At 37.2% G+C, this 13,777-nt stretch overlaps 2 protein-coding genes and 1 pseudogene across 2 annotated transcripts; 2 read left to right on the top strand and 1 right to left on the bottom strand.

The window, feature by feature from the left end:
• The first annotated feature begins 3,585 nt into the window (after positions 1–3,585).
• On the top strand, positions 3,586–4,305 carry LOC148691072 (uncharacterized). The gene has a single exon (XM_088684663.1). The coding sequence runs from the start codon at positions 3,642–3,644 to the stop codon at positions 4,098–4,100; it is 459 nt and encodes a 152-aa protein (XP_088540789.1). The 5' UTR covers positions 3,586–3,641; the 3' UTR covers positions 4,101–4,305.
• Positions 4,306–5,255: 950 nt separating this feature from the next.
• LOC137712537 (putative calcium-binding protein CML16 pseudogene) lies at positions 5,256–5,991 on the top strand (annotated as a pseudogene).
• Positions 5,992–6,081: 90 nt separating this feature from the next.
• LOC137712536 (putative phospholipid-transporting ATPase 9) lies at positions 6,082–12,247 on the bottom strand. The gene is made up of 11 exons (XM_068451616.2): positions 11,241–12,247; positions 9,498–10,834; positions 9,278–9,388; positions 8,895–9,171; positions 8,688–8,776; positions 8,483–8,591; positions 8,047–8,256; positions 7,805–7,930; positions 7,604–7,702; positions 7,130–7,321; positions 6,082–7,004 (listed from the first exon to the last, which is right to left on the bottom strand). The coding sequence occupies exons 1-11, from the start codon at positions 11,637–11,639 to the stop codon at positions 6,375–6,377; spliced, it is 3,579 nt and encodes a 1,192-aa protein (XP_068307717.2). The 5' UTR covers positions 11,640–12,247; the 3' UTR covers positions 6,082–6,374.
• Positions 12,248–13,777: the final 1,530 nt, after the last annotated feature.

Genomic DNA, 13,777 nt, shown 5'->3' with positions numbered 1-13,777 from the left:
CACCCAAAATTATTGTTCTAGGAAAAGAACAAGTTCGATCAGAACAACTGCGTAAGGTTGGTTACTTGAAAACAAAATTCAACCCACGAACAAAGACTTCTAACCAATTAATTCACCCCAAACATCTTACAGAAGAACGAGAAGAACATCCGTTCGGTATCCATTGAACTACAACAACAAAGTCTTATCTCACTACGTGGGGTCAGCTGTATAAATCTAAGAACGCTTTGCGCCAAGTCTTTCGTTAGCTCCAAATACTCAATTGAACTACTAGATATAGAAATTCAATCATACTATCGGCTTCGCCATCATAATCACAATGATGAACACAATAAACTCAAAATTCTGCACCCGAAACGACTAAATCTGAACACAGAACCACATACACACTGTGTACTCCGCTTCGAATACACATAAGCTCATCCCGACAGGTAGATCTATACTCTAAAAATTCAATCATCCCAATTTTCATCACATATATTATCAAACACTAAACGTTCTGTTAACCAACATGGAAAATATTAAATTTTCAACCAGTAATTAATAAGTTAAATAAAATATAAAGCTTCAAACTTTAGTAAAAACAAAAGCAGGTCATAGATCATAGATCATGTATGTTCAAGTTCAGAATTTAGGAAAGTAAAACCATAATCTAGATAAATAATTAATTCCCCATTTAATTCCCTGCAGTCAACCGCCAATAGCACATACAAACAAAATAGCAAACGCAAATTACCCACAAATCTGGTTTTATTTACCTTCTAAAAAAATATAAACAAGCTTTTTGCCTTCCGGGTTCAGTTCAGAAGCTGGAAAAAACCCCAAAAATTCAATCTTTGTTCAGTTCAGAAGCTGGAAAAAACCCCCCAAAAATTCAATCTTTCCCATATTTTCCCACACTTTCTCGGCAACCAAACAGAGCAGTTCAAAAATACCAGCAAGAAATTAAAAATAAATAAAGAGAAGAATGAGAGAGTGAGCGCTGGATGCAGAGGTTTATCGACCGATTCATGTTCTGTGTTTTTTTCACAACAAATCTCATAAACAGATCGATGAACCGCTGCCTCCAGTGCACTCCCACCCCACCCCAACAACCAATAATTATTTCATAAATTAAAAAAATTAAAAAGAAAAAACAAAGACAAAAATATGTCAATCACCAACCGTAGATCTAAGAAATGAGAGATCTCACAACAAAATCAGAGATCTCACAGCAACATTATATACAATAATAATAATATATACTTACATACATACGCTGATGCATGTATTTATAGGGTGTGAGAGAAACGGATTCAACCCAGGAATCTGGAGAATCGCATCACGCATACTCTCTCTCTCTCTCTCTCTCTTCTCTCTCATGAGTTTGTTAATAACTTAACAAGAAATGCTAAATACGCTCTCTCAAAAGTGTCTCAAAATCGGACTCTTGACTCTTTATCGCCTTTTATTTTTTACACAATATTTTATAACGTTGACAACGAAAATTAACGTTCAATTAGAAAGTGCATAAAGTTATCTACTTTGAAAGAGTCTGACAACGAAAATTAACGTTAAACTAAAAAGTGCATAGAGCCGTTTTATTTTAAAAGAATGACATCGAAAATTAACGTTAAATTAAAAAGTGCATAGAATCGTTTTACTTTGAAAGAGTCTGGTTAACATTTCTCTGACTTAGTCACGGACCGGATGTAGTACAGTGTCTTTTCAAGGGGTATTTAAGGCAATGTAGATTTTGAACGAATTAATAAAGAGATCAAAATTATATTTAAGTTACAATTTGGTCTGAGAAACACCGAACTGCAAACCCTGTAGAACTCCTGTTCCCTCTCTCTCTCTCTCTCCCCACAGTTTGCATCTCATCGTCTCTCTCTTGGCAATGGCAAACTCATATGCCCTCTCCTCAACCGGACCACCTTCCCTCCTAAACCAAATTCCCCAGCAAACCACCACGACGCACCTGCTGTGCAAACTAAGGCGTTAACCAAAGCTTGAGACCTGTTTAACCCAAAGGAAAACGAACTTCAGACGGACAAGCATTAAAAAAATGGAGGCAAAGAGAAAGAGAGATGAAGTGGCGGGGGCTGGGTTTTAACGGAGAGAACGAGAGTGACGCCGGCGCCGGTGAGGGGCGCTGGGTTTGACCGATGGAGAAGAGAGAAAGGCAGATCGAAAGATCATTCTGATGGGTCACGATTTTTCGTCGTACAGCTTCAATTTTTAATTACAACCGTTCAGATTAATCCAATGGTTATTAAATAAAATGTATAAATAACATGTGTATTTACAGATGTACGCTACAGAAGCCCTCGTTCGGACTACTCCGTCCCCCAATCGTAAAAGCAATACGCAAGTGACAATTTACCACAGTGGTGGAAGATGTTGAATCTTTGCATGACAGTAATGTTGAGTCCTTACATAACGACGTGAGTTCAAACTTCATCGGTGGCTAATCTAACATCTAATTTAAAAAAATTTATCATTTAAAAAAAAAAAAAATCATACAACCAATACATCAAATAAATAGATAATAATTAAATGAGGTGAAAGATCTATGCCGTCCATTAATAGGTGAAAGAAGCCTAACGATCAAAGGATTCAAGCTATTGAAATTTGATCCAACGGTTACAATTATTATAACTTTTAAATGATCTCTTGTTTGTAGTTGTTGAATTAAATTTTAATTGTTCAGATCTTTTATTCAGAATACTCAATTTATTTGGATCTGGAAGGAATCTGGTTCTACATCGAGGGACCCAACGCAGTCCACGGCTCAACTTCGTCTATGAGGATTGAGGACCAAAGCTCATACAGACCGATTGAGGACCAAAGTTCATACTGGAAAATAACTTACTTATATGTAGTGAATAGAGTCTTGTGCTCTTTTACTCGTCACGTGATTAGTGAGACTTTTAGTCTTTGACAAGGAATTTTACTCTTTCTATTGGGGCTACATATTATTTGGAGTTACTGTTTTTTTCTTCACTATTTGTTGTCATCTTAATTATAAAAATTGAACTACACTTCACAAATTTGACCTACTCAAATATTTTTCCAACTTCCACAACTACATTCTATGTTAAAGAATCGACGCAACAATTTACTCTTTTGCATTAAACTCAGAGACTTCTATTGTACAAAGTGGACAAAATAATCCCTTAATTTGATGAAATAACTGACAAATTAACGATCATAAGACATTTGAACAAATAGAAAGTTTAGAGAGGTTCAAAGCCAAATTAAAAATTCAGAGGACAAAGTGAAACAAGACCTAAATTCGTTAAATTCTTCCCAAACAACGAAAGAGACTTGTCATTTAGATTAATCATTAAGTTAAACTTGATGGACAAGAAATTTAAGCAATCTCAATACTAATTCATAAAAGGGTGATGTAAAGTCGGCTTTTATGGATGTGGCCATCTCTAAGCAAAGCAAAGCTAAAGTAAAACTCCACATCTTCAAAGTAAAAAAGAAGATTAAACAAAAAGATATGAAAAGAAAAGTCACTGCTTTTGCCACTTTCCATCATGTCTTCCACTCATACAAGCATACAGTGAAGCTATGGCCACCAAAAATCATACATTATCTTTGTACTATGTACATATATATACATATCTCTCTCTATATATATTTGCATCTAAATGCAACTTGAATTGTCTGCTTCTAAAATTTCTATAGCCATGGAAGCAACATCACAAACACTGCCTGGTTCAGCAGGCGATCAAATCTTGGGTGGTGGTGGTAGCAGTAATAATATCCCCCAAGCAGTACCCTTAGTTTCTTCTTCTTCTTCGTCTTCGGGTTCCATTGGGCCATTCTTTGCAGTGATCTCCGTCCTAACGATCCTCGCAGTTCTCTCGTGCTTTTTGGGCCGGAGGCTGACTCGTGATCAGATGGTACCGACTCCGGTGGAGAGCATCAGGGATAGAATCGATTGTTTCGGGTGGTTGAAGCGCAAGTGCCGGCAGCTGCAGTGCATGGTTGCTCATCATGACCTCGAAGTTGGATCAAAGGTGATGGTCATGGATCTGAGTCAAGAAAAGAAAGGTGATGCTAGGGTTAAAGAAGGTGACCATGAAGTTCCTCCCCAGAAGGCTTGATTGTATATTTTGAAGATGTAATGTTCTAATTGGGAGATGGGTTAAATTGTTAAATGTTAGGGGGAAGGATATCAGTGAGAATTGAACATTATAATGCATAAGTATTATTGCTTTCTGCCATTGAGGTAAAACGTCATCTGCTAATCTATAGCATTCTTAAGGTTCTTGTATTTGGTCACATAATTAATAAGAAATTGATTGATATTATGTACAATATTAATCTTTTTTCCTAGGATGTATCATGTATAATATTTAGCATAAAATGTTGATTGACTTTACTTTAATTTTGATAGACACGGTTGCAGAAAATTATTCAAGAAATAACAAAAAATAAAGTCTGTTACAAATTTAAATGGAGCTCCAATTTAAAACCTCATCTTAATTCTGTGGTTTTATTGATCCATCAAATTATTTCGATTCTATTTAAAACAAATTTAAATTTATGTGGTATGATTTCTTTGTATTATTATTTGGTATGTATATTAATTGGATTGGAAGCACTGTTGAAGGCTTAGAGAGCAAGACACCTCAACTGAGCTGTACATGGGAATCATGGTTGAAAGTGTTACTAAGGATGAAGATTAGGTTTGACTTGCATGCATGGATCCAGCCTTGCACATCCTTAATTAATATTTTCCCTTAATTCGGCTGCTTTGATTCAACAATACCATAAAAATTTCAATTGAAACACGGTCACATTGTGTTATGCAAACTATAACATGTGTAGTTTTTTTATTTTATTTTATTTTATTTTTTAAATACACAATTTAAAAACGAGACATCAAAACTATATCGTCACTCGTATCATAATATACTTTAGAATTATACATCACGACAGATATTCTAAAGGAAGGGTGATTATCTCAGATCCCTTTGACCAAAAACCAAAAAAAAAAAAAAAAAAAAAAACCCAAGAAAAAGGGCCCAAAATTTAGCTTCCTTCCTAGAAGCCTTCTAGTCATATGATTCCATATGCGTGTGACAAAAAAGGCAAAAAAGGAAACCACCGACTCATGTTCCTGTCCTTAGTTGTCTTCCCCCCACACCATATTTAGCCTTCAAATTCTGTTCACCACCCAAAAAACCACCTCTCTCTCTCTCTCTCTCTCTCTCTCTCTCTCTCTCTCTCTCTCTCTCAACACACCAAACCAAACCACCACCTTCATCTCCTCCGCCTCCACAACCACCTCCTAACACCAAATATTGCCACGTTGTGCTACAAACCATACGTTCCAATTAACTGTTGGCGCATTGTATCACATTTTTTGTTGTAACGATATTTATAACCCTAATGCCTGCACTACGAGTTGATCAAATCAACCAGCTAAGAAACATCTTTGCAAGATTCGACTTTGTCTCCGACGGCAGCCTCACCGTCTTGGAGCTTGCCACGCTCCTCTGCTCGACCTCAGGCCCTCCGGTGACCAAGTCCACGTCCTCCTAGCCAATATGGATGCAAACGGCAATGGCTCCGTGGAATTCGACGAGCTGGTTAGTGCCATATTGCCCGGAATGGACGAGGAGATTTTGGTAAACCAAAAGCAACTCTTGGAGGTTTTTCGCTCTTTTGAACATGACGGCAACGGTTACATAACTGCGGCAGAGCTGGCAGGGTCCATGGCGAAAATGGGGCAACCGTTGACGTATAAGGAGCTGAAGGAGATGATCAAAGAGGCGGATACGGATGGAGATGGTGTCATTAGTTTCAATGAATTTACTACAATAATGGCGAAATCGGCGTCGAGTTTTCTAGGCCTTGCTGCCTCATGACCTGAGGTATGATCTATAGAAATCTGATGGTACATGTTCTTCTCACCTGGTTATCGACTGACGTAGATTTTGCATCTTTGTTACGATTTTGTTTAATTTCTGACCAACAAACTGACAATCTAAGTACTTTTTTTTTCATTAATCGGTGAGTTTTGTTGCTCTTCGTTTTATGTATGCGTATGCAAGCGCTTTTCCGAAGCAGTCTCAAACATTCGCTAATCCTTTCTTTATTGAACATTGTGTGTTATGATACATCGGATACATCATACATGATACAATATTTTGACTATACTATTCTCTACATGAACATTAAAGCTAGATCCTTGGAGCTTCTGGAAACCGAACTATCCTAAGCGAAAACCTTGGAAGGACACGAGTGCTTCAGGTTCGACTCAACCCTTCATCTCTGGGAAGACGCTCTTGAACCATTATGTAAAAGAGAAGAAACTTCTTACTGGTATAATGTACATTCTTTGGATAGGAATGTGAAAACATGGGCGCTGATTAATGACCCTCGAGCTTCTCTCCAAAGCGTCTAGATGTTGCTTCGATGCGGGCTGTGTAACCTACTGTTGTGCTTCTTAGGGATCTCTGCCGCACCATTTGACAGAACTCGGGGTCATCTGATTGCCCATCTGTTCTTATCCACTGTATCATCTGATGATACATTGGGAAAAACCGCATTTGGATGGCTGCGTAAATGAAGTATGGCAGGAGGGAAGAGACCAGAACAAACAGCGTGAGAAACCAATAAAATGGAGCCGGTGCGCAGGCTTCAATGAACACCTTATACGCAGTGGTCGATATGTTGGGGTCAAGGGCTCCATATGCCAACTGGAATATATACCAGAACACAATGCCACCCCAGATGAAGAGATGTTGTATGTAAGTGAAGTAGTTGATGGACAGCGCCATCTGACAGTTGACGACCCATACCACGCATGAGTACATTGTGGCACCAAAGATTTCCAAGCCAACCACTTGCCCGCCTTTACGAAAGGCTTGACTGCCCATTGCCACCATACAGAAGAAGAAGACTAGGGTAGCAGTCACCACCCCATTCATTGCCCATCCAAGTATTCGGAGCCAACTAAATAAGACATTTTGTGTACCTTCTTGGTACAATAGCGGGAACTGTAAGAGAGAGAGAGAGAGAGAGAGAGACTAAAGATCAGCAAAGGATCATATGCTATATTTCTGATTGCAAATAAGACTCATGAATTTCTCTCCAGTTATCTTTTCAAGTAAGGAGAACCTACCTTGAGACATAACTTGGCCGAGACATCTTGGTCAAAAACTCCCAAGGCAATCACTGGAAGTGATGTGAAGAAGACATTGTATAGTGACAGATACCAATCATTGTATGCAGTTTGGCCGGAGAATGAAGCATAGATCTGATAGAAGAAAATGGTGAAGCCAAAAGCAATGTTCTTGTAGAAGAAATAGCATATCTGTCAGACAAGAAAAGAAGCATGTCAACAACATATACTATAATTGTACATATAAATTCTAAATATAACAAGTCCGTATTTTCTTCTCTCCAAGTGCAGGATGGGACTGCGCGTGAGGTGGTGTATGTCAGCTTTCATATAACTAAAGTTTTTGACGTCTAATAGTTGCCTAACAAGAATGATGGAATCCAGAATAGCTTCTGAATGTATTACAGATTAATACAAAGAAAATGAGATAAAAAGATAAGCTATTATTTGAATTCTAGAAAGAAAAGAATTTACCATTGATGAGATTCTTCTGTAACACCAATGGCCATGTACAAGTAGCAGGCGCTCCAAAAATCGGAACTGTGCAATTGCAATGTCGCTTGACATGACTGCCTGAAATTTTTGATTGGCAGAAAGGATAAGTCAGAATTCATCATGCGGAAGAAATTTGAAATACAAGTAACAGATGATGAGTGCAATTTGTTAAGAATTTACCTGCATTCCCTCAACACCACTGATACCAACTCCGATATCTGCTTCTTGAAGCATTCCAACATCATTTGCCCCATCACCAACGGCCAGAGTTGTGTTGCCAGTTTTATCTTTTACCAGCCTTGTAACCTGCATTATTTCAAATAGAACTATTTAGGACTCAATTCTTTTCAAAACCTTATATCTAAGAAAATGATTTTATACTTTTGGAACTTATTTAGTGGCGGCAAAGGGGAAAAACTTACAAGTGCTTTCTGTTTGGGAGATGAACGACAGCATATAACAGATGCGCAGCCGATGGCAAGCTCTAGAAAGAGGTCCTTGACATCGATCTCTAAGGCATAAGTGAGGGAATTCCCATCAATGATCAAAGCTAATGCCTCAGAGTTCTCTTCTGGTGCAGCAAGCAAGGCCTTCCCCTGACTTATTTGATGGACTACGCTTTCCTTCAATGCCTGTAGATCAGCACAGTTTCATTAAACTCTCACAGCATGACATTTTATCAGCCAAGAGAGAACAGTTTCGAACCCTAGCATGTTAAAAGTCCGATTTAAGCGTCAATGCAATAACTAAAACATGAATCTATAATCCATTTACAGCACTACAGCCTGAATCACATATTACGCCATAAGATAGCTGAAGTGGAAGAAAGAAGAATATTGCATAAGAAATTTGGTTTACCTTGGTTACTGCCGTCTTATCCTCCACCTTCTCTAATGCTTTAGCTTCTGCAGTCTCGGAGCTTATTACTATTTGTTTCATTCCTTGTCTAAGCAAACTGCACGCATATCTGGAAAGAGAAAAAGCAAGCGAAAAGGTATGCAGTGATAAATATTTGTATACTGAAATCCATCTTCTCTTACAAAACTGTTCACTAATCATGTACCCAATATTAATCGCTGTCTCCATTTTATCTCCAGTCAAAACCCATATTTTAATTCCAGCCTGAGCAAGCTTGTCAATGCATTCGGGAACCTGTTCAACACAGAAAAGAACAAAAGGAAAAAAAATATATTTAGTCTTGAATGCTATACAAATCTCCAACAAAGTCATTACGAGCAGTACCAGACTACCAGTAAAAATTAAAACGCACCCCATTTTGAAGTTTGTCTTCAACTGCAGTAGCACCGAGAAGAATCAAATCCCTCTCGATCTTCTCCGAAACTTCCTCGACAATTTCCTCCTGATCTGAACTCACCAACGTTTTGGCCACAGTGAATTCTTTGTTGAACTCATCATATTCTTCTTCGTCAAGTTCGCGATAAGCAAGTACCAAAGTCCTCAAACCAGCATCAGCATACTCGTTAATGTGTTCCCTAGTCTTCTCTTCAAACTCCCTTCCGTTATTTGCAAGTCTTTCAAACATGACACTGTTCGTGGAATAAGCATATTATATATAATGCGTGAAACAACAAACACAATTTCATTTGATTATCAAGAAACTCAATTAGACTAGCAAGGAGTAAGTTAACAGACCTGTCAGCGCCTTTGCATAGCAGTAGTATCTTTCCCTCTTCATTTCTCACGATTACAGACATCCGCTTTCTTGAACTACTAAACTCCAATATGTTCAAAAGTTTATAAGTTCTGAAAAATGGAAAATGTAGAGAGTTAAATATTTATTTATGAAAATTCGACAATAGCTTGAGAATAACATATGTCATATAGCAGCTAAACTGAAAAGCAAGAAGCATACCTTTCAATTTTTCTTCCGTAAATCGGATCTAACTCATGCAATGAGATGCTTCCTTGACTCCTTTCATAAAATTCAAACCCAAACTCTCTTGCTGCAATCACAAAAGCGGCCTCATCTGGTGATTCAGCTTCATATGATACTCTTCCCGTTTCTTCATCAACTTCAGGTATTGCAGTATGACAGATTGCAAGTAACTGCAGAAACTTCTGGATTACATCTGCGCGAGGCTCATTAACCCATTTGCCATTCATGATCCTTTCATCCATAAAATTAAAGCCTTTTATCAATGTGGCTTCACTCAATTCTTCAGCATGGATCTCTTCTTCTGTCAACTCCTCGCCTTTTCTCCTAGCTAAAGCTCTCTCAACTTCTGTAACTCCACGCCCGAAAGCAGTGCCAGCAATAGAACACTTGATAAATTCCATTGAGTTGCAAGTTAATGTTCCGGTTTTGTCTGAAAGTATAGTATCAACTTGGCCAAGTTCTTCATTCAAGTTTGAAGTGCGCGCTCGGGCTGGCTTGTCAGTTTCCTCGTAGTACATGTGCACATCCTGGTTTATGAAAGTACACTGAAGAACTTTGACAATTTCTATTGACACATACAAGGAAATGGGGATCAAATAACTATACAGCATAATGGCAGTTAAAAATTGCAAAACTGCTGCAAGCGGTGCCCTTGTCGGATCATAGTAAACTGTGGTATCATCTGGTCTGAGGTACCATCTGATCAATTTCCCATCATCCAGGTCTTTACTAGTATTAACCCCGAAGACAATTGCCCCAACAAAAGACATCAGAACTAAGAGGAAAAACAAGAAGTAGATAATCTTATCCATCCGCTTCTCAACTTTGCTTCTCTTAGAAGGAGGATCTGTTGAATTCTGCATAACTTTTGTATCGTGACCTGTAAAGATTACCACCCCATATACAAAATCCGTGTTTCGCAGCTTGGAGTCCCGAAGAAGAAGCTGCTGTGGCGTAAGAGGGTACGGTTGATCTTCAATCTCCATAGTGCCAACAAATGAGTACAAATTTGCATTTGGGTCTTCACATCTGATTACCGCCTTGAAATTCTCAAAGCTCGAGTCTTCGTGCAGATTAGAAGTTCCTTCCAGTGCTTGTTTTAGTTTCAAATTAGTCTCCCCATCAAGGTTGGTGGTCTCAACATAGCAAAGCGCTTCATCATAGCTTGATGAAAGTAAGATAAGATCAGCAGGAAAAAACTCGTCCTTTTCGACCTTCACTATATCCCCAACCTTCAAATCCCTCCATTTGGTATGCTCAAAAGTGTCCTCACCACGATGCACCTTAACTTTTCGGTTGTTCATTTCAATGTCCTGATCACAGTTTTACAAACTAGATTACAAAACTGTTTTACCATTACTAATAGCACTAAATATAGTCAAATCCAGGACGCCCTGTCCTTCTTAAAGACATGACACGTAGAAAACTTCTCTTCTACTCGATTTTCTTCAATTTTGGTCGCAGTTATTGACATGGTTGATTGTTTTAGCCTGTCATTACTCTGAGCTTAGTCTTTTGGTTTCTAAACATGGATTAGTTCTAAATTTTGATACTCAGAAACTAAAATCGAAGATCTAAACGAACATTCTATACCCCGAACAATCAACCCTATTACTAAATGAGATAAAAGTTACAAAATTTAAGTCGAAATGAAGTTTTCTCAACATGTTATACGACATGAAAAATACACCAAACATGTTATTAACATAAAAAGTATACCTGTTTTTTCCTCCTCCAATCTTCAACAGCCTCCTTCCCCATCGTAACTCCGATCACGACGACGAGAGGGACGACGTTGCTGACGGCGGAGTAAGGCGAAAGCGGCGTAAAAGACAGAATTGCACAAATGAGGAAGTATACATTGGCAACCCTTCTGAACTGCTCGAACATTGCCTTGGGCAAGAATGTAGCGAGTGTATACTTTGTTGTTCTGACATAATTGCCCTCGTAGTTCCGAACCGTGGCCTCCAAGCACTCAGGGTCATTACAGTAAACGACCCTCGAGAAACCAGGGCCGCCAATCCGTGAATGTTCGCCATTGAAGGAAGCTTTCCCACATGAAAAAGCATGGATTCTGCCAAAATGATGCCTTCTTCTTCTTCTACCCCCACCTCCCATTTTGCTCAATCCACCACTTCAACGCATACACGGGTGCACACAGCCACCACAATCCCCCACCCAGTCAAACAATTTTCTCAATCCACCCAAGAACCGGTTTTTGAGAACAAATCTCGGAAACAGAAACTTACCCAATTCAGAAAACAGAATGATCTGCAAACCCAGCAGGAAAAAAACTTGCTGTGCCAAAATTCTGAAGTCCCAGAAGAAAAAGACTGAAACTTTGCAATCAAGTTTCACAAAGTCTTCAACTTTATGAAAGAGGACAAGAAGGCATTGCTTCAACTGTGCTTTTCACCTTATTTTTCGGATTATTTTTTATTTATTTATTTTTCGATTCCTTCTGTGTTTTTTGTGAAGCAGCTGTGCGATGGCTAGCTTGCCAGTTTTGACTTGTAGCTAGAGAAGCACCAAACTTTGAACGTAAGATAGGAGAGAGGGAGAGAGAGAGAGAGAGAGAGAGAGGGGAAACTCAACTGCTGCGAGTTGTTAATTAATAATTGTATGAAAGGGAAAGAGATTCAAAGAATGGTTTCAACCTTTAAAATGCTATGTGAAGCAAACTGCTGTATAAAAATTCAACAGCTCTATATCTTGGGCATTTAACAAACGACTTTTTGTCAATTGCCAAAAACTATTCGTTGGAGAGAGAGACCTGGCGTGCGGATCAAGCCTTCTAGAAGGTCTGTAAAGATATTTGTCCATAATTAATTAAGCTTAATTTTCTCATTGAATAAAAAATAGGAAGCTTTAACGAAAAACTTACGATTCACTTTAATGAAAAACTACATTTTTACATTAAAAAATCAATCATGGTGCTATTCATCTTACCTTTTATTTTGTCCTTATTATTAAAACTCAATGTTTTCAGATCATTTTCATTAATTTTTCATTAAAATATTGACAAAACAGAAAAATAAAACTCACAAAAAATGACAAAAAAGAAAAGTAAAATTCTCTCACATGACAACGCATGTAATTTTTTCTTTTAAGAAGGATGTGTACGACAAATGAACAACTCTAAAAAGAAATTAATAATAGGGGACTTTTTGGCTTTTTAGCATTGGCTTACTTTTCATTTGAGTCTCTGACAATAAATGATCTATGAGTTTGTTTTAGTCATTCCATGAAAAAATTATAAATATTTTTGTTAAATTGTCACGTGAACGATCCCGTGATCACATTTTTAAGGATATTTTTGTCAAACTCATAAACCACTTATATCAATTTTCATTATCAGAGACAAAAGTGAAGAATTATGTCAATCTCATGAATCATTTTAACTAAAAAGCCCAAAACATTTTCTCCTTTGCACATCTATGATCATTTATGTCATTTGATTCTTCTTTACTATATTCAATTCAACAATTGAAAAATGAATAGTATGAATGAAAAAAATTTGTGAAAATCATATCTAATTAATATTATTGTAATTTGCCACCTAACTCTACAGTCTAGTGATTTTTCATTTATAAGTGATAGGTCTTAGATTTGATTCTTACCAAATGCAATTTTTAACCACATTATTATTAGCCTATTGTAAAGCTAAACTCACCCATTCCTCATTAGTATGGATAATAATGTTTGTTTCTGAAAGAAAAAATATTATTGTAACTTGGAATCTTTTGAATAAAAATGAAGCTAAAATATTCCTGCAAATAAAAAATGTGATATGGAAGGAAAAGCTAGTGGTAGCTGACTGAAACGGAGCTATCGGTGGAAACAAGCAAAATAAAAAAAGGAAAAATGAGAGCGACCAAAAATAATTAAAAACGTCTGTCGTTAACATGCTCTTATATTTATCAAGAGTAAACTGTCGTTTAACTCCGTGAATTATTATTTTAATGAAATTAACGTTTTGAATTATTTTTTTAGTAAATTAACTTTTTAAACTATTAATAATTAGTTAATTAAATCTTAACTGATTAGATAAAATTTAATTCACTTTGTCGTCAAATACTGACGCGTGAAAAGCACATGAATCACTATTGAGAGTACATTTATGCCAATAAAATTTTATCGAATCTAACTATATAAGAAGTTAATTGATTGATTTTAAATAATTTAAATGATTAATTTACAAAAAACATAATTCAGGCCGTCAATTCGAACTGAGATAATATTTGAGGAGTTGAAAT

This window comes from Pyrus communis, chromosome 14 (assembly GCF_041283825.1).
Source record: "Pyrus communis isolate YQ-2024b chromosome 14, ASM4128382v1, whole genome shotgun sequence".
Classification (NCBI taxonomy): domain Eukaryota; kingdom Viridiplantae; phylum Streptophyta; class Magnoliopsida; order Rosales; family Rosaceae; genus Pyrus; species Pyrus communis.
This window is presented reverse-complemented; position numbering and strand designations above follow the sequence as displayed.

Excerpts from the sequence above, each read along its gene's own strand:
- LOC137712536 (XM_068451616.2), bottom strand. The coding sequence starts at position 11,639 with ATGGGAGGTGGGGGTAGAAGAAGAAGAAGGCATCATTTTGGCAGAATC. Across the intron at positions 7,703-7,804 it reads GTGGTGTTGAGGGAATGCAG|GCAGTCATGTCAAGCGACAT; the intron begins GTAAATTCTTAA and ends CAAAAATTTCAG. Across the intron at positions 7,322-7,603 it reads ACAGAAGAATCTCATCAATG|ATATGCTATTTCTTCTACAA; the intron begins GTAAATTCTTTT and ends CTTGTCTGACAG.
- LOC148691072 (XM_088684663.1), top strand. The coding sequence starts at position 3,642 with ATGCAACTTGAATTGTCTGCTTCTAAAATTTCTATAGCCATGGAAGCA.